The sequence below is a fragment of the Rhinatrema bivittatum genome, chromosome 6, assembly GCF_901001135.1.
Source record: "Rhinatrema bivittatum chromosome 6, aRhiBiv1.1, whole genome shotgun sequence".
Taxonomy (NCBI): domain Eukaryota; kingdom Metazoa; phylum Chordata; class Amphibia; order Gymnophiona; family Rhinatrematidae; genus Rhinatrema; species Rhinatrema bivittatum.
This window is the reverse complement of record NC_042620.1, coordinates 248,220,075-248,241,199: the sequence shown is the minus strand read 5'-3', so window position 1 is coordinate 248,241,199 and position 21,125 is coordinate 248,220,075. Positions and strand designations below refer to the sequence as shown.

Below are 21,125 nucleotides of genomic sequence, written 5' to 3'. Positions count from 1 at the left end.
GATTCTTCTGAAAATTTAGTCCACTGAGCAATTATTTGAGATACAGATCTTCCAATTTTCGTAACTATTTTTCAAACATCCGTCAATGAGATGTTCTTCAAATCTTAACAATCGCCGGGAGGGTAAAAAACCAGTTGTATAGAAGAGGGTTGAGGAACAGGTTCAACCACCAGAGTGTTATTGGGATTGGGTATAACATTCTCAGTCCCCGCATCTCTAATAGGGGTATTTAACAGGTTAGACCCAGTTGACACTTCCACCATCAAAGCTCTCTCCAAACCCATTCTCACATTCCTCAAATTTCCATCCTGATTTAAAGAATCCTTTTTAATCAAGGACACATTACTACTAGGATCAGTCCCTTTATGTAGGGCCCCAGTAATCTATCCATTATATCCATTCGGGGTTGCAATGGAAATAGAAACCTCCCCAACACTGCCCTGAAAGGCCAAATTATGCCGCACTACATGGGAATCCATAGGGCTGAGATTGGGAGTAAAGGAAAAGATGAGATCTTACCCTTCCTCTTTTGTCCCATAGAAACAGTGATAGCACTTCTAAAAATCCTCCTAAGGGGTGTACATGCCGCTTAGGCATGCAGCTTCAGTGTGCCGGCAGCAGCGTGTCACTGGAGCAATGCTTTTACGATCTGTCGGCAACTGATGACGTCAGCAGGCCCACGGAGAGAGGGGAAAAGGGCGGTACCAGCACTCACTCCTCTAGCCAAGGTATTCCGGAGGCAACTTCCTCAACAGCAGCAAAACCACAAATGTGATTAATATAATGTAGTTTTTGTCACTACAAAACCTGCGTTCAGATTTGAGTAAAATGTATCTCTGAGGTTAGAGGCTGAGGATAATCCCTTTTGCCTAGCAGAATAGCAGTGATTTTCATTATTTTTCAAGCGGGAGCCACTATGACAAAAAAAAAACCCCTTTAATGTAAGAGCCAGGACCATGGTCATATTTATTTATTTAGCATTTTTCTATACCGACCTTCAAGGTTAAATACCTTATCAGATCGGTTTACATCGAACAGGGACATAAACAGTAAACATAAACAACTTATTATTATTATTATTATTATAAAATGTCCAATGCCTTGAATAAGAAGGGGGGAGAGTGGTTCCCCCTCCATTGATGCATCTGACCTAGAGGCCTGGGAAAGTTTGATATTGCTACTGGCCTGGTTCCTCAGGCACAATCAGCACAACTCATGTATCTAAAACAAAGTCTTCTCCCTCAGCCGGTCTCCCCCCCCCCCCCACACATAAACAAACACTCTCTCTTTCCCTCTCAATCCATCTCCCCCCCACCCACTGTTCCCCAACTAATCTCCCCTATCATTCACTAACGCTCCCCCATGCAGTCTTCCCCACCCCATCTCTGCCAGTCTGAACTCTGTTAGCCTCCACCATACTGACCCCACCCCCATCAAGCCAGCTCTCCCCCCAGTCTGTAAGACCTCCCTTCACCTCCTCCAAAAGCTTGATGCCAGCACAGAATTTAGAACAGCTTTTCTGTTTTCTTCTGGCACTGCACGGCCCTTAGTGAGTTTTTTGCCATGTGGTGCCTGAACTCCCGCACTGTTTTCACAGTCTTGCGAGAACACCCTCAGGATTTGGGCACTGCACAGCTCAAAACACTGAGAACTGCACAGAGCCAGAAGAAAACAGAACAGCTGTTCTGAAGGCAGCAGGTCTCTGGAGAAGGTGAGGGCAGAGTGTTCCATTGGGGGAACAGAGTCAGAGCCACCATTGCCTCCCGGGCTGTACAATGAAGAAAACTGCACTAAAGCTTAGACAGAGTCCCTCTTCCTGCCTGATACTATAGCAGAAAATGTGGGATAGTTGACACAGAAAGAGAGATTTTGGCTCCTGGCCTAACACTATAGTGCAGACTGAATGAAACCTTCTCTCCTGAACTGAGGCTAAAGTGCACAGATTGAGGGAGTATTACTCTTCCCTCGTTTAGCATTATAGTACAGAGACAGAGGAAGCCCCTCTGTGCCTGACACTGAGCACAGAAAAAAGAAGCTTTTTCCCCCCCTGACTTTAGGAAGCCCATTCAATAAGACCTGCAATAAAAATGTATGGTAAGCTTTTAATGCTGATTTTTTTTTTCTAAACTACCATGCTCAAAAACGTTTACTTCCAATATAATAAGATAGTGATATGCACTGTACCAGGTAATTCTGGAGTCCATATCTCAAAAAGGAAAGAAACAGGATGGAAGCAGTCCATAGAAGGGTGACCAAAATGGTGTGGGGTCAGTATCGGAAGACTTATGAGGAGAAGCTGAAGGATCTGAATATGTGTAGTCTGGAAGAAAGGAGGTACAGGGGAGATGTGATACAGACCTTCAGATACCTGAAATGTTTTAATGATGCATGAACTTTGAACTTTTTCCATTGGAAAGGAAACAGTAGATGTTACGATCCCCCCCTGTTGCTGTGCTACAGGAGGTATCTCACCTTTCCACTGGAGGCCGCTTCGAAGCCAGGGCCTCGCCTGTGTACCATCCAGGATTTGCTCCAGGGCCTGGGAGGCCTAGCTGTTCCTGAGGCCTGCCTGTGGCTTGCTGGCTGGGTTTGGACTTCCTGATTAGGCCACGCCCTTCTCCCTAGGGGCCGGCCCGCAGCTCTCCACCTCAGTTATAGGACCAGCAAGGGGAGGTCCAGGTGAACTCCTCCCAGGGAGTTGACCACATCAGCTGTATAAAAGGACTTTCTCTTCAGTTCCAGTTTGCCGTTGGATTGAGCTTTACAGTCGTCTGTACCTCTCCCGATCCAGGTCCTCCGTGGTCGTCTTTGCTTCAATGGCTCCCTGTCCTGTCCATGCCTGTTGCCCTGATGTCTGTTCCTGATGTTGCCTGATGTCTGTTCCTGATCCAGTGCCTGATCCAGTTCCCCATGTTCCTTCCTGCTTTAGGCTGCCAGGAGTGCAGCAAACCTGATTTAGGCTGCCAGGAGTGCAGCAACCTACCCTACCTTGACTGCCAGGAGTGCAGTAACCCACCGCTTCCTCTTCCCTGCACTTGTCCGCTCCCGCGTTTGTAGGACAGGGTGGTCCGTGACCAGTCCAGCCGTGCTGGCTGTGTAGGGCGCCCTGAGAGACAGTGTCTGTGCCTTGCTTCAGCCCTTGCTTTCGATGTCTTGCTTCAGCCCCGTCTTGGATGTCTTGCTTCAGCCTCGTCTAGTATGTCTTGCTTCAGCCTTGCCTTTGATGTCTTGCTTCAGCCTCGTCTTGGATGTCTTGCTTCAGCCCCCGTCTGATGTCTTCAGTGTGCTAAGGACTCTGTCTGCCCTCGCCTCTGTCCGGCCTGCCGCCCTATGCTGTTACCCAGCGGCAGGTCCGAAAGGGCTTGGAACAGTCGGAGGACCGTTCATCAACCAACATTGCATTGCTGGTTGCCATGGGCATGCAGGTCCGGCTGAGGGTCAGACTCCGCTCCTTAACCCCTGCTTCAGTACCCGCCTGGCTCACCATGCCTGCACCGGCTCACCTCCCACGGTGTGGCTTGGGCTCCCCCTAAGTCTTGCCGTGGCCCAAGGGCTCACCACCTGCTTAGAAGCGACCGCGCTCCTCGCGCTCATAATAACAGTAGAATCAGGGGTCATGAAAAGAAACTTGTGAGGGGGGACAACTTAGAAACAATATCAGGAAATATTTCTTTACGGAGAAGGTGGTGGATGCCTGGAATGCCCTTCTGAAAGATGAGAACAAAAACAGTAAATGAATTCATAAGGGCATGGGATAAACACTGTGGATCCCGAAAGGCCAGAGGTTGGAAATGAACATGTTATATTTGCCGATAGCAGGGTCCACCCACGACTGACAGCACTTACCCACAAAGCTGGGAAATCTCGATGCGATAGAAGCCGCCTCTCTCCCTGGCAACAGAGATGCTGCTGGGACAATACCATGCTACTCTTCCCACAGGGCCTTCCCTAGTTGTATGCGCACACAGCACGCCACCCTTTAAAGGCCCTGTGGTGGGAATCCAGTCTGCTGGCACCCTTGGATGATGTCACGCAGCTGGGTACATAAGTCCCAGCCGCGTGCCCTAACCTCATCTCAGCAATATGTTTCCTGCCAGTATGTGTTGCTCTTGCATTCCTGTGTCCCAGCCTTGCCTTGCCCCAGTCTATCTTGTCCAGATTTGCCTTGGCTAGCCTGCCTTGTCCAATGTCTTCTCCCCTGTCCTCATCCATTCTTTGGCCTCATCTCCTGGTACTGACCTCTTGCTTCAGACTTGGACCTGACTTTATTTGCCTGCTGCCTGGACCTGACCATTGCCTTGGAACTGACTCTGCTTGTTTGTTTCCTGCCCCAACCCTTAATCTGTCCCCAGTATCTTCTGTCTGCTGCCTGTCCTGACCCCGGTGTATTCTTGGAGTCTTGCTTACCCTACTGCCCTAGGGACCCATCTAAGTCCTGCCGGCCGCCAGAACCCAAGGGCTCTATCTGCAGGGAAGGCGACTGGTATAGGTGAAGCTCTAGTCTGTCCCACTTCAGGGTACATTTGCCAGCTGTTGTCATAGGCTTTGTAGGTTCGCCTACGAGGCTGTGTCAACTACACCACAGCAGTAAGGGCTCCCATCCATGCCACTCATCATTTTGCTGAGACCATGAGCTTGGCAGACTTGTCCCAGGCCTCTGCCATTTCTGGGTTAGCTCATCAGCTGAAGCAGCAGTAGGATCAACTGAATACAATAGCGAATTTTCTTCAGGATCTGGCTACTAATCTGGCACCTCCTGAATGGCCTACTACTCCCATGCTTCAACTGCCTCCACCTCCAAGTTATGATGGGAATCCCACAAAGTATAAAGGCTTCCTGAATCATTGCCGGGTGCAGTTTGAATTGCACGCATCCCTCTTTCTATCCAATCGAGTCAGTCTCACATATCCTGTCCCTGTTGGGGGGGTTCTGCCCTAGCTTGGGATTCAACCCTCTGGGAGAGAGATGATCCACGTCTAGCAGACCTGGGCAATTTCTTGCGGGAGTTCTGTATGATATTTGATGAACCCAGCCATACATCTCTCATGGCTTTGGACTTCCTCCAGATCCAACAAGCCTCCCAGTTGGTAGGAGAAAGCGCCGTTCAATTCCACATGCTGGCATCAGAGCTTCAATAAGGCAACAAAGGCTTAACTGCTATTTTCAGGCAAGGGCTGTCTGAACATATCAAAGATGAGCTGGCCAACCAATACTTACCTGCTATCTTGGAGCGACTAATCCGTCTGGCAATTTGCCTGACCTCAGATTTCAGGAACGTGAGAGTAGCTAGGCTTGTTGTCCTATTTATCTTGCTCCCAGCTTCCAACAGCCAGTAGTTATCAGATCACCTCTGGAACCTGGACCCTCGCAGGAGGAATCCATGCAGGTGGATCACCTCAAGCTGTCTCTAAAAGAGAAACAGTTGCAGAAGCCTCAACCTCTGCCTTACACTGAGCACTTTGCAACCTGATGCCCAGCCAAGCCGGAAAACTCCAGGACCTAGGACTGGTGGGAGAGGCCACCCTAGGGCGATCATGCTTCTCTCCTCAAATCTTGGTGCTGACATACCTTTCCTTTGGAAAAACCCAGTTGGATATTCAAACCTTTCTTGACACTCGCGCTGGAGGGAACTTTATCCATGAATCACTGGTGTGTCAGTACGGTCTCCCTACTGTCCTGCTGGACACAGTGCTCACAATTTCATCTGTTTATGGGGGTCCCCTTGATGCATCCCCTGGATATGTCATGATGGCCACCGCGCTAATCTTTATGCAGACCGATCTCCATTGAGAACAGATCAGTCTGTACATAGTAGGGATGTGCAGAAGGAAAAAATTTGTTTCATTTCCTATTTTCATTTTGTGGGACCACAGTTTGTTTCATTAGTTTCATAGGGGTAAAAACCAATTTGTTTATTAGTTTCATTCATTTTTCGTTTGCCATTAAAGTCAAACGGGGAAGTATTTGCAGCCTATTTTTGGCTGCAGAATTGGGGTTTTCTTATCAATTCTGATGAAACTTCTGGGGAGCAATCATCAGAATGAGAAAAGAGCTCCAAAGTACTTAGACTGTGGCAAAGTGGCACCAAAGTGGCATGAATAGCCTAAGGCACTATAAAGGGGCAAAGGGGTACCAGGAGTGGCAAGAGTGCTTTAACAGAGATACAAAGCAGCAGCAAGAGTGTCAAAAACACACCACAGCTTCAAAAGAGAGCACCAATAACAGATGCATGAACCCTCGAAGGCAGCATGACAGGCAAAGTGGCAAAAGTGCCATCAACATCCTACAGCACAATGAAGGGGGAACATAGCAAGCAGAAAGAGTGTCAGAAAAAACCACAAGGTGCCGATAAAGGGACAAAGCAGCAGAAAGACTAGCACCAACACACTGAGGAACCATGATAGTGGCAAGAACACCACAAGGAGTAGAGTGAGTCATCTGGTGTATGGCAGAAAGGCAGAGTAGCAGAAAGTTGATAGGGGCAAGACAGGCTGGCAGAGCTGACGTAGTCAGGTCGCTCTGATTTTGATAGGGGCAAGACAGGCTGGCAGAGCTGACGTAGTCAGGTCGCTGTGGTGTTGAGAGGGGAAAGATAAGGAGGCAAGACAAGACGAGGCTCAGCCCCATGTTAGGCTGGTAGTAGTGGCCCCCAGCGCAGAGTCGGGTTTGTGAATGCAGCCGAAAGTGGGTGGTAAACTCCATCTAAGGCTAAATACTGGCACGAGACCGATAGTCAACAAGTAGTTCAATAAAAAAAAAGTGCAGAATAAAAGCCTGGCTGCCTGGCAGGCACAGCAGCAAAAAAGAACAAATATCTTTTTCAGCAATAGAAAATTAATTGTAGCAAACTAGCAATAGCAATTGAATAAAGATTTGAGACACTCTGAGAGAGCTCACACAGCAAACAAGCTTCTCAGATAGAACCCAAGAAGAGGGGAGCGGGGTGAAGGGGGACAGGGCCCCCTGCATGCGGTGCGACTGTCAACCGGGGCGCACTGTCCACCCGACCCATCTTGAAACACAGACCAAGGAGTCTATCACACGTCCTAGGACCTGAAACATGATGAACTATGCCTGGGTGGGATGGAGCTGCTGCGGGTGCAGATCTTTCTGGTAGTAGCAAATATTCAAAAAAGACCCCCGGGGAGAGTTCCCTTTCCTTTGTGCAGGAAAGGGCTCCCTAGAACGGGTTCGCCCCTAGAGTGTGGTGGTTCCGTTGGCATCTAGTGAGCTCTCGCTGGTCTTTAAAATCTGGTGGACATAGCAGATATACAAATGAGAATTTTGAAAGCCGTGGCGGAGGAGGTTTCCATGTGAGATAGGTGACACCCAGGGAGAGTTCCCTTTCCTTTGTGCAGGAAAGGGCTCTCTGGAATGGGTTCGCCCCAGATTGGGGTACGAGCCTTGGAAAGTGTGGCGAAGTGGAAGAGGTTCCCATGTGAACAGCGGATCAACATGGGTCAGCGGTTGTTAAGAGATAGGCGACACCCGGGGAGAGTTCCCTTTCCTTTGTGCAGGTATGTTGTGGTTTGATCTGTCACTTCTTCCTAAACTGATTCACTGCCAGAAGAAAATGGCATCTTTTTCATTTGTGAAAGATAATTCAACAGAGGATGCTTTTAGAGCAATAGAAACTGCCATTTGTGAAGCAAGAACTGAGCTGGAGATTATTTGTGAATACCCAGAAACTATTAACTGTACTTATGTACTTCAGCTGATAACAAAGGAACTTGAAGAACTCTCAGAAATAAGAAAACTGCTACTCAAGTCCAAATCTACAATATCAACCTATGTTGACTTTGTAACCTACACAGTGCCTCTGTAAACTATGGGAACACAGAGGATGAACTAGAGTACAATTACCACCAGTTTTCTATAGTACTAGAAACATTAATGTTGGCACCTAAGAAAGATTTAGGAAAAATGGCCCATATTATGAAGGTCATGAAAACTATTGAGCATACGAAACATGCAAGATCCAAACATCTTAAGTCAGCTTTTTATGTTCTTACATTCCAAATGTTGCAAAACAGAAAAAATAATTTTCTGGAAAGAAGTGATGCACAAATACATGAAACTGAAAATAGAGATACTAGAACTAAACTCAGACAGGCACAACGTTTGGGTTCAGGCCCTTGTAGTGACGTAAGGGCTGGATAGACAAGCATAGCGTTTGGGGTCAGGCCCTTATAGTGACCTAAGGGCTGGAAGGACAGGCACAGTGGTTGAGGTCAGGTACATGTGCTGATATTATCTGGAAAATAAGAAATCCAGTATTGCTGAAAATATTTAAATATAAAAAATGCAAGAGATTCAGCTCAAAAAGACAAAGCAAGGGAATGTTTGTTAAATCTCTAGGGAAACCTCATATAGGGCCTCATTTTCCAAGCAGTTTACCGCTTGCGAATGCAAATTAGTAATTTGGTATTCAGGGGGCAGAGCATATGTAAAGCAGGAACCAGTTTATCGTGCGCGGCTGCTAACTACAACCCTCAAATTTGCGTTACAGACTGCGCTACGGGCCAGTAAAGGGTTATCGCGGTCCACGATAGTTCCAGACAGCCTGTTTCAGGCTCGGAGAGAGAGAGAGAGAGAGAGAGAGAGAGAGAGAGAGAGAGAGAGAGAGAGAGAGAGAGAGAGAGAGAGAGAGAGAGAGAGAGAGAGAGAGACTTACTATAGTGCCTATGCCCTAGACAGGTATTTTAATCCCTATGGGAGGGCCACCTACTAACTCGGGGTGGGGATTAGGTATGAGCGTCGGGGGTTGGGGGCCACTTTCGCATTCCACATGAGACCTACGGAAAGAACAGTGGTCTCTAGTGAAGATTTGCTGGCCGTCGGAGTGAGGAAACTCACTCCAAGAAGAGATTTGGGCTACGTTCTCTCCACCTAGCTTGTTGTTGCCCAGGTAGAGTGTCCAGCAAGCTAGGTGGAGAGAATGTTGCCCAAATCTCCTCTTGGAGTGAGTTTCCTCACTCCGACGGCCAGCAAATCTTCACTAGAGACCACTGTTCTTTCCGTAGGTCTCATGTGGAATGCGAAAGTGGCCCCCAACCCCCGACGCTCATACCTAATCCCCACCCCGAGTTAGTAGGTGGCCCTCCCATAGGGATTAAAATACCTGTCTAGGGCATAGGCACTATAGTAAGTCTGTCTCTCTCTCTCTCTCTCTCTCTCTCTCTCTCTCTCTCTCTCTCTCTCTCTCTCTCTCTCTCTCTCTCTCTCTCCCTCCCTCCCCCGGAGCTTGAGAAAACATTGTGAATTGCGCTAATGTTTTCGCGAATGGCGAAAACATCGCCGCACGCGATGTTTCCCCACTGCACGAAAGAAGCCTCATTTGCATTGGTAACGCCCCCTAATGCGTTACCAATGCGATATTGGAAAATGAGGCCCATAGTGCCACTAAGGGCTACAACCTGTTATGCACAGCTCTAGAAGTGCTAGGGCTTTCTAATCACTGAAATCCCAGAGAAAATGATTCTTTGAAAAGCTATCATATGCATAGGTGCAAAAAAAACCCCTTGGGACCTTGTCATTTTTTAGTTACCAGTCCTGTAGAATTACAGTGAGACCATGCCGGGTTATTTCACAGAATATCTCATGCAATCTGCACGCAGTCCGACATTGCAATGTTTCGGGAGATCCTTCTTCAGAGAAACAAGAACTGCTAGATGCCAGCAGATGTGACTGGTGTGTGACCTATGGTAGAAGTGACAAACAACCCTTTCAAAAGATGGATGACATCTTTATCACTTACAGGCAAACAAAGATGTCAGGACACCTACTTGATTTAATGCAGGATGGTCAGTGTGTCTGCTTGGCCGTGATTTGAAACATGCTGAAGTGAAAAGTAACCAATTAATAGATTAACACCGAGAGAGTTGCAAAGAGCCCAGGGCTTACGTGCGTGATGAAAATCTGCTGCATCCGATGTGTTTATCATTGACAGAGTACTGCTGCTGAACGCTGACATTTAACTCGGAGGAGTCCTGCCAAAAGCGGCAGTGAGAAATAGGAAATGAGGACAGTATGTCCAAATAAGGGCATCTATGTCATCCGGCGGCCATATTGGAATGACGGGGAAAGCCTTTTCTCCTTCAATGGGTAAATACATCATCCGGCGGCCATATTGAAGGAACCCTACAACTCCAAATATGGGTGTCTACATCATCAAGGGGCCATTTTGAAGGGGCTGAGGAAACCCCTATTCTTTAAATGGATGTTTGCGTCATCCGGCAGCCATCTTGGAAGGGCTAAGGAGAAAATTATACTCCTAAAATAGATATTTACGTCAACCGACGGCCATTTTGGAGAGGCTGGGGATACCTCTAATCCTTGAATGAATGTCTGTGTCTTCGGGATGCCACCGTACAGTAACAGTGAGATCATGTCGGATTTTTTTCACAGAAAGTCTCATGAGATCTAGACGCAGTCCAGCAAAAATGAAACTCCATATTCTCATTTAGATCAAGGAGTACCACTCTTATCTTCTCATTTAGACCTTTTGGTTCTATACATTGCAAGCGGAAAATCCACTGATTCTCCTTGAAGTTAAGGATTGATTGTCTGCCTCCACTCCGCTACACGTGAGGAACATGCTCGAGGATTAACCACTTGAAATCTTCAAATGTACGGTTAAGGGTGATGCAATGTTGTACCGTAGGCGCTTTGATGTCTTTATTATTGATGCGGCTTTTATGTTCACTCAAACGAGTGCGAATCCGCCATTTGGTGCGACCTACATATATTAAAGGACATGGGCATACAAGCCCATAGACAACGTGGGTTGTATTACAATCTACTTCTTGTTTTCTATGTATTTTAAAACCACTAACCGGGTCAATCCACTCAGCACCTGTAAGTGCTTATATGAAAAAAATGCACTTGCCACATTTAACTTGTCCCAATGTGCTGGTTTGGCTTGGGGAGCCGCTCTCACGATGTGTTGCTTAATATTGGTTCCCCTGGAATAGGCAAACATCGGGGGTGATTGAAAAATAGGATGTGGGTTGAGTACATGCCAATTTCTTTGAATGATACATTTAATTTGCTGGGTAGACACTGTGTGTGGCAAGACACATCAAATTGGAGGTAGATGGCTTATGACGGTATTGTAATAGCCGATGTTGATCAGAATATTTAGCTCTCTTGAAAGCTCTTTTGATGGTGTAATCCAGGTAACCTCTCTCGCGGAATCTATTTCCTAATGTAATAGCCTGATTAATGAATTCTTCTAGTTCTGAGCAAATTCTGCGAATCCGGAAAAATTGACCAACAGGGAGACCTTCTTTGAATTGTCGGGGATGATTTAACAAATATTCCCTTGCTTTGTCTTTTCGAACTGAATCTCTTGCATTTCTGATATTATCTGGAGCATATGCGGCAGTTGGAGCTGCTGCAAGGCTTTAAATTGCTTTTATTCATCTTGCCATTCACAGGGAAAATCTGGAAACCCAAGCAAAGGCATGTTTATTTTCAAAAACACTAGCATTTCCATCAACTCTGGTGCCAGCCTTGAGCAATGAGGGCTCATGATATCCCCTGTCATTGAAAATACATGTTCATTGGGCACACTGGTTGGTGGACATGACAGATATCACTGAGCCACTTTGGCTAGGTGTGGCCAGACAGTGGACTTGTGTGCCCAATATGCCAGCGGATCTATCTGCATGTCCTCTATGGGCTCTGTAAGATACCTTGTCACTGACATTTGTGCTGGTGTCTCCTTTGCATGGTGTCCTTCTTGCTAGCTGCTTTCGCTCTAGCCCTTTCCTGAACAGATGATTTTTTATGGGCAACATGACCTTGGCGTACTGAAGTGGAGGAGGAAGTACTAGCTATCGCTGACACAGTGCTGCTCCTGCTTTGGCTTGCACTACTCTCTGAAGTGCCCACTGTTTCCTCCTCTGCTTCATGCCTAATCTGTCTTTGCCTATGGCAATCCTGTTCACGGATGTTTACTAACAGCAGGTTCTTCACAAATGTGAGACAATAGGACTGTAGGACGAGTTTCCCTTTTACACGGGGATCACAGACTGTGGCGAGCATGTATGTGTGGTCTTTTGTTAAAGGTCCTAATCTCTCTTCCACCTGTTTCTGCAAAATGTCCAGACAATGCAGCACCTCTGCTCTCATTCCCTCTTCCTGTTTAAAGCCCTACAAATTTTCCTCCAGAAAATTAACTATAGGGATGATGAAAGCCAAGGTGGCACTTCTGGAACTCAACTCCTCCGTGGCATCCTTGAAGGGCTGCAGGATTTTTACCAGCTGACTCATGACTATCCAGTCATGATGCCCTAGGGGATTCTGCACACCTATGTCCATTTCTAGGGATGTGCATCATTTTTTTGATGGATGAAAATATCGTACAATATCTTCTAATCCGTCAAGTATCAGGGGTACCCGAAAACGATAGGAAAACCCCACTAAACTTTCGTGTGGTTTTCTTATCGTTTTGGGGGGGGGGAGAAAGGGCAGACAGAAACCTCCCCCCCCCCCCCAAACTCACCCCGACCATTTAGATCTAACTATTTACAAACCCCCACCCTCCTGACCCCCCAAAACTTTCCTAAAGTACCTGGTGGTCCAGCGGGGGTCCCGGGAGCAATCTTCCGCTCTCGAGCCATCGGCTGCCACTAATCAAAATGGCGCTGATGGCCCTTTAAAGTACCTGGTGGTCCAGCGGGGGTCCCAGGAGCGATCTCCCACGCTCGGGCTGTCGGCTGCTACTAATCAAAATGGCGCAGATGGCCCTTTGCCCTTAGCATGTGACAGGGTATCACATTGGCCGGCCGCTGTCACATGCTAAGGGCAAAGGGCCATTGGCGCCATTTTGATTAGCAGCAGCCGACAGCCCGAGCATGGGAGATCGCTCCCGGGACCCTGGCTGGACCACCAGGTACTTTAAAAATTTGGGGAGGGGGGGGGGAGATGGGAAAGAATTAAATTTAAAGGATCGGGGTGGGTTTTTTTTTTCCGGCACGACACAGCCAATTAAAACGGGTAAGAATCGCGGGAATGAAGATTTCCTGCGGTTTTTACCCGAAATCGATACCAGAAACGAGTCCGGTACCAATTCACATCCCTACTTTTTAATATAGACCTCGGAATTGTTAGCAACCATGAAGACCTAGATCATAGTGTGAAAGCAGGGCTATAATATTTCTGCACAGATTTAAAATATTCTGAAGCTGTACCTGCTTTAAAAACAATTGTGTGAATCTTAAAATATTTTCTCTGAGAAATGGGGAGTTAATGTAAGGCCCTCAGGCATGGTATAATATGTTCAGATTACAAAGCCCCGATGACTGAGGTAAGCCCATATATCAAGAATTACAGTAGTCTAAATGAGAAAGTCACAACACCTGAACTATCAACTGAAAATCCATCTCAGAAAAATAAGGTTTTACATGTCATAATAACTTTAACTTATAAAATGAAATCTTTGCTATATACTTCACCTGGGATTTAATGTTAACCATGACTCTAAAATGATTCGCTCAGAGACAATGGGAATGTCAATATTGAACACTTTTAAGAATCAGAAAGGTTGTGGGGATAGCAGTGCATGAAAACTATGCTTCTGATTAACCCAAATTCAGAGCCTGCTTGATGGTAAAACCCAGCTAAGCAAATTGATCAATTATCTCACCATCTGTGTTTACCATTGCCTCTGAATAGCTTAAAAACAATTGGCATAGAAGGGTTTTGTTTTTTTTAAAGGATGTCAGAAAATGAATAGTGGGGGTGGGAGTCTTAGTGGGTTATTGGTCGTAGTGGGGCTTGTTAGTGGGCTGGAGACATGTTGAGGTTTGTTATTGATTTAGTGGGCACGGTGGGTTGCTTTGATGGGTTTGGGATGGTGCAATGGGTTGCATTAGGTGGGAGGCTTAGGGGATATGGGGTCAGAAGGTTGGAAGATTAGACTAGAGGGTGGCTTAGTAGGTGAAGGGTCTTAGTAGGGGTGGGGAGTATGGTGGATGGGAGCTAAAGTAAGGGATGGATGGATGGGGCATAATGGGGGGAGGGGCATCTGGTAGGTGGAGACTAGAGCAGGTATTAGTGGAGGAGTGAGGTGCAATAGTGGTTGGTGGGGTGGGAGGGAGCTAGAGTAGAAGATTGGTTAGTGGGAGAGATGTTGGGCGCAAAGGTAAATTAGAGCAGCGCTCCAGATTGCCTGGCACACAAAGACCCATTCCCTGCTTTCCACCTCCAATTTATCTAAACATTCACCCCCTTCCTTTTGGCAGGAGGATTAATCTCGACCCCCCTCCCAGTTCCAGGGGGTGGGGATGAGGAGGGATTCTACACCTGAGGATAGTGTGGTTGTTATACAACATACCATACTTTTTATTAATATTTTTGCTGTACTTTCAAAGGAGGTATTAATATCCATTCAGAACTAGAATAGCTATCCTCAGTGATTCTGTAGAAATGCTCCACTTGAGCTGAGAGGAGATATGGATACTGAGATGCTTAGACTGGCTGGAGGGATGGTAACTTCCATTTACTTATTTAAATAAATGGAAGCTAAAACTTCTCTTCATGGGTGAAGTAAAAATATTTGTGCTAAAAGGGAAGTAAAAGTGTGCTTTCAGCACACTGCTTCATAGCAGGTAATTCCATATGCAGGTCACTACCACGCATATATATGGAATGTGTGCTAAAATTAGCTCACTTGTTTTTACTTCCCCTCTAGCGCACATTTTTACAGTATAGGCTGAAACCCTTATTACATGGGACGTAAATTTGGTGCATAAAAATGTACCCTAAACCTGACGTTAAGCAGAACGCCAAGCTTAGCGCTTCCAGAACAGATAGAAAATGTGCTAGGATAGCAGCCTGCAGTTGTTGCATCTGCCTGTTCAGTGGAATTTATTTTTTGCTTTAATTCTATTTTAGGGTCCACCTGGCCGGCATGGACAGAAAGGAGAGATTGGTTTCCCCGGAAGACCTGTAAGGATCGTTCCCTCTACTTTACATTTTTTGTTTCTATATTCTAGGTATTTGACCTTTCCGTCCTCTCTCTCTACCTTATCCTGCTGCTTCCTCTGCCTTTTCTAATGATTTTTAAGCCTTCTCTGCCATGCATGTTCAACTTTGGGTCTTTATTTAGACCATTTCCGTATCCAAGTGTCTCACAACTCAAGAAAGCAGATCCTCCTTTCTGTCAAATATACCTCGCATTAAGGTCACATATTTGGGAAAGAAGTATGGAAAGTCCTTATGTTTACGTCGCTCGACTTCTTATATTCCAGACTTAAATCACGTCAAAATGTATCTCTTGCTCTGACCTGCGATTTCTCCTGACTTGGCCCCCAACATTGCCACTGGCCAAATGCTCATATCAGTGAGGCCAATATTCAGTAAGCCTGTTAATGGACAGGTTATCTGGCTAAAATTTGCCAGATAACTTGTCCTATATATTCAGTGGAATAAATGTCCTGCTGACTATACTAGCCTAAAGTTATCCAGCTACCTATAGCCAGATAACTTTAACCCTAACTGACCAGCGGTTGAATATGGCCGGTTAGGCCTAAAGTTATCCGGCTTTGTGTGGCTGGGTAAACTGCCACTTGACCAGAAATCCTCAAGAGATCTCTGGTTAAGTGGTGATCCTGTGTATAAAAAAACAAAGATCATTGTGGGTCTCTTAGCCCGATTCCCACCCCCACCACAAAAATCCGAACTGCCCACCTCACACTTAGCAGGACCCACTCAACCCCGTTGAAACTGTAAAATAAGTATGATATTGGCGCTGGCCAGGACCAGCTCTCTCACCTTCCTCCCCTCTAAATATATCAACACATGTTGCCTCTTCACTACTCTCACACACCCCCATCCCTTGCTGCCACCCTCTTCCCAAAGCTCTCCCACTCACTCAGTACCTGCATTTGGGCCCCCGTTTTAAAGCCGGATCATGATTCAATGTGATTCCGAGTGCTTCCAGTGTTACTTTAGTAATAGCACTGGAAGCGTATGCTATTAAAGGTGAATTTTAAAAGCAATACGTGCACCAAAACCAGGAGATGGACATGCACCTGCCTCAGGTACAAATGTAGGGTCAGATTCATTAAGACTTTTCTCCCATTTTGTGTCTATGAGGAAAAACCCTTAGTAAATCAGGTACTTAGATTGTAAGCCCCTTATGGATAAAGAAATACCTACAATATCTAAGAACATAAGAAATTGCCATGCTGGGTCAGACCAAGGGTCCATCAAGCCCAGCATCCTGTTTCCAACAGAGGCCAAAACCAGGCCAGAAGAACCTGGCAATTACCCAATGAATGTAATCTACTTTGAAGTATTGGCCATAAGGTGGTAAAGTCACTAATCTCACTGACTCTGCAGACTGACGTTACGATCACTATAAAAATACAGCCTTCCAAGTCATGTATTCCATGCTAGATGCTACTGGACAGCCCTCCCAACTCTGTCTTGACACCATCTGATGTCGCCACCCACTTCTGTGACCAATTCATCTCCCATACAGCAATTCTAATGGGGAAAAGCTAGTCAAGCTTTGGGGAATTTGTTGGGCAGCAAATATGTACGGTAATAACTAATCCCAATCCTCAGCAATGAAACATACAAACATGATGGCAGAAAAACATATCATTGCCCATCTGTCCAATTAATTTAGTATTATAATTTTCATCATGTCCCAATAGATCCCCAGTAATTATCCCATGTTTTCTTGAATATTCTCAACATCTGCTTGAAGGTTTTATTGAAGCATTCAATGAGCCTGATTACAGTGGTACACAGAAGTGTTTAGGCTTTTATGTCCAGTAGCTGCATTACTTGGGACACAAATGGGGTCCCCCCTGATTAGTCAGTATTTCTGTTGGCAATCTGACTCGAGAGAAGATGTCTATCAGCTCAGTTCTTGGTGTGTGACTGAGGTGAGCTATTTTACTAGCATGTAGGCATTTGTATCAATCTTATTTGTTGTGTTTTTTCAATAGGACATGCATTAGTGGTAAATTATTGTCTTTTCATAAGAGGGGTATTGTGCCTGCAAGTAAAGGGAATTTATTTTGCTTTTACTGAGATGTCGTCAGAACAGAATATCTTTTTTTATATGGTGAGTTGTATGGGTAATGTCCTTGTTCTGCTCTGCACCCATTTTTGGGAGTCAAGGGGGGGTTCCTGAGGATGCAGAATGTATATTTACATTTTGCCCCATGACGGTCACATGTTCAGTGTGTCATGCATGTGAGAACCATCTGTCAGGTGTGTCCTGGCCGAAAAAAGGTTGAGAACCACTGGTCTATAGTGTCAACCAATTTGACTCCATTTTAGCATTTGAAAAGTTCCATGACCCCAGAGAATAACCAAAAGAAATTAGCAGGGTTGTGGTCCCCCTCTAACAATTACTCCACTCTAACTATCCCCACACTCCAGCTGATTCCCTCTCTCAAATTTCCACCCTCTAGGCAATCTTTTCTCTCAAACTCTATACCATCTAGAGCAGTGGTTCTCAACCTTTTTTCAGCTGGGACACATCTGACAGGTGCTTCTTACATGCGTGACACACTGAACATGTGACCGTCACAGGGCTAAATGTAAATATACATTCTGCATACTCAGGAACCCCCTTGACCCCAAAAAATGGTGCAGAGCAGAACTAGGGCATTACCCATTAGGGATGTGCATCATTTTTTTGATGGATGAAAATATCGTATGATATTTTCTAATCCGTCAGGAAAACCCCACGAAATTTTCGTGAGGTTTTCTTATCATTTTGGGGGGAGGGAGGGAGGAAGGGCACACAGTAAAAAAAAACCTCCAAACCCACCCCGACCCTTTAAATCTAATTATTTACAATCCCCCACCCTCCCGACCCCCCAAAAAAAACTTTCCTAAAATACCTGGTGGTCCAACAGGGGTCCCGGGAGCGATCTCCTGCTCTCGGGCTGTCGGCTGCCACTAATCAAAATGGCGCTGATGGCTCTTTGCCCTTACCATGTGACAGGGGATATCAGTGCCATTGGCCGGCCCCTATCACATGGTAGGCGCAATAGATGGCCCGCGCCATCCCTTCCAGCCCTTTTTGAATTCCACCAACTGATTCTCACTCACCCTCAAACCCTTCTTATAACTCCCAACTGATCCTTTGTCATTCCCTCCTTTTCACCCCATTCCTTCCTCATTCTCATCGCCATCTCCTCTTCCTTCCATCCAACCCTTCTCTCGCACACCTTTGTCATTCCCTCCTTTTCACCCCATTCCTTCCTCATTCTCATCGCCATCTCCTCTTCCTTCCATCCAACCCTTCTCTCGCACACCTTTGTGATACCCTCTCATCTCCAGCTCCTCACTTACATCCCTCAGGTAACTTTGTCATTCCCCTTCTCACCTTCCACAGCCAATCGCTATCCACCTGATCCAACCATCAATATCCTCCTGCACCTGATCGCTCCTTTCAGATAACCTCTCATCCAAACATTCCCCTGGCAAGAGTCAGCAGCAACATTTTCCTTTGGGTTTCAGACCACAGTTGGATGACAACTAATTGGAAAAGAGGACAGGCTGATGACAGGGGCAACATTTTTCTCTTGGATAGGTTCAGTATTTGGTGAAGAGAGAAGAGCATTCTCCACTGGCTCATGTACTTAGCCCTCCCCTCCGCTCATGACTGATCCCAAACCTGACAGTGATCTGCAAGCAGCAACAACACTAGTAATGAAATTCACTGGCTTGTGAGCCTAGTGCAAACTTACAAGCCTACAACAGCTCTGATCCTTCCTTGTGCAGGGCTTCTTGTTAATGCAGCCACAGCAGTGCCATTGCTGGGCATGTGAGTGCACGCTGGTTCACAGGCCCCATGCTGATCTCCACTGCTCATGCTGCTGCTGTGGCACCTGAAAAACACAGCGGTTTGAGGTTCTTGTGACTCCAGTTGAAGGTTTTGTGACCCATTTGGATCCCAGCCCACAGTTTGGGATGCTCCAGTCTTTATAGTTTGAGAATCAAGGAACAAAGGCCCTTGTTTGGTCCGATCTGCAGCATTAGGTTCATTTCTGAGTATCACACTTCAGGAGAAATATTTAAATAGCAAAACTCCAGAGGAGGACAAATATATTGGAAGGGTTGCTCTACAAGGAAAAGGCTTATCAAACTATTATAGGCCATATTTCCTTAGAATAAAGAAGGTTAATGGGTGAGACATAATCATACTGTACAAAACTATTAAAAAAGAATGTAACAAGTGGGTGGCCCTGCAACTGGCCTACTAACTCAAGGATGCTGAGCACCATCCCGGCAGCATGGACGCCGCCCTGAAGCCACTCCCTGTACTTCTCCTTAGGTGTATGCCACTGCCCGGCTGATAAAAGCCCTGCCGCGGGAAATGCTGACAGTGGCTAGTGATGACATCAGCACTGCTGGGTATTTAAAGCCCAGCCGTGCTCCCAATCAAAACAAATCATTCTGCCATGACTAACTGCCTATAGTGTGCAAATGTGCATTGCTCTTTGGTTCTGCTTCTCATTCCTGCCTTGCCTCATTCCAGTTCCTGCCCTGCTCTTGCCTTGCCTCCTCCCTGCCTAGCTCTTGCTTTGCTCCAGCCTGCCCTCTTCCCCTGTCTGCTCCTTGCCTAATCCCACTCTGGTCCTTCCTCTGCCTCCACTGGGTCCTTGTGCCTCCTTCCTTCTCTGTCTGATCTCCTGGGCTTGACCTCTGCCTGGATACTGACACCGCTTGATTGCTGTCTGCCCTGATCTTGGGCCTGCTACCAGAACTCTACCTGACCACTCTCTGCTGGATCCTCGCCCAAGTCCTGCTGGCCCTGGAACACAAGGGTTCAACCTGTGGGAATAGGGTTGGTATAGGTAAAGCCCAGTCCCCCATCCCAGTTGAGCGTGTCCACCTGCTGTCAGCGTGAGCCTAGTAGGTTCGCCTGCCAGGCTGCATCAACCACTCTACATTCTGGTTCTCACACTCTGTGACAATATATGGCTCGTGCAGGGAACTAGTTGCTCTGTAACAAATAAACACAGCAAGGGACTTTTCTCTAGACCAGAGAGATGTAGGCATTGTCACTACCACTACAGGAGTTTTTCACATGGTGTGTGGTGAAGCTGTGTTTGAAGCTTTTAGACAAAGTTCTCCTGATCACATCTTAGGGATATGTTTAAGTGGAAGCTGGATACGTTGATAGCAGGTAGAAAAGATCAGTAAGTATAAGGAGATGCAGAGGCTTGAGGTGCTGAACCAGAGGAAGACAATTGTTTTCATGGAGGCACACAACTTGCTTTGACATTTATTTTGCTCTTCTCCTGGATCATAACTGTGGAGTTACCGGGAAGACAGCTGAAGAAATATTTTACACGATAAACTGTTGCTCTCCTTTCTGTCTAATTTACCATGAGGTGCATATTAAAAAGGTTTGTCCAGCTAAATTCAGGACTTAGCCAGGCAAACCACGGGATTTCAGTTTCACACCATGCAAACCACCACTGATTTATGCAGGTAAGTTTTTATATGGATAAAACTTGCCTGTTTAACTGAGAGGAATTCTGGGACAGAGCTAACTTAGTGTTGAACATTGACATTATCCAGCTAATTGGGTGAGTCTAGTGGTGCCGGAGAACTGTCCAAAAGTTTGTACTATATCCAGGTAAACTCAGTGGAATGCATAACCAGCTGCGTTCTGCTGAGTATCCGCATAAAGTTATATGGGTATCTTTTCCCAGATAACTTACCCGCTTACTGCTCTCTGAATCAACCTCCATGTTGCTATGTACTTCATTCAGATTTCTGGAGCATTGCAATTTGGAATAAAAGTTACATTGCAGGAAATTCTAAATTATTTCTTTTTTAAAATTTACCAGGGGCGTCCAGGTATGAATGGTTTAAAGGGCGAGAAAGGTGAACCTACAGATCCAGGTGCAGGATACCACTTCAGAGTAAGTAGCTCTTTGTATGTCTATTAAATTCTGTCTGCAGCAAATGTAAGAAACAAAACTGCAAAAGAAAAGGTCCTCAAATTGTTTTAAATAGAAAATGCTTTCAGAAAAGCATATTAGGTATATATTTAAAAAAAAAATCCGGATCAACAAATACTTAGCTCCATTGTGCTTTACTAAGTCACAAAAATCAATTAATTGTTTCTGCCACAA

At 46.0% G+C, this 21,125-nt stretch overlaps 1 protein-coding gene across 1 annotated transcript in view; it reads left to right on the top strand.

Annotated features, from left to right (window-relative positions):
• COL18A1 (collagen type XVIII alpha 1 chain) overlaps positions 1-21,125 on the top strand; it is a 352,734-nt gene that overhangs the window by 218,219 nt on the left and 113,390 nt on the right. The window contains exons 25-26 of the mRNA XM_029606745.1: positions 14,902-14,955; positions 20,838-20,912. Of these exons, the coding sequence (XP_029462605.1) occupies positions 14,902-14,955; positions 20,838-20,912 (129 nt within the window). The remainder of the gene's footprint in view (positions 1-14,901; positions 14,956-20,837; positions 20,913-21,125) is intronic.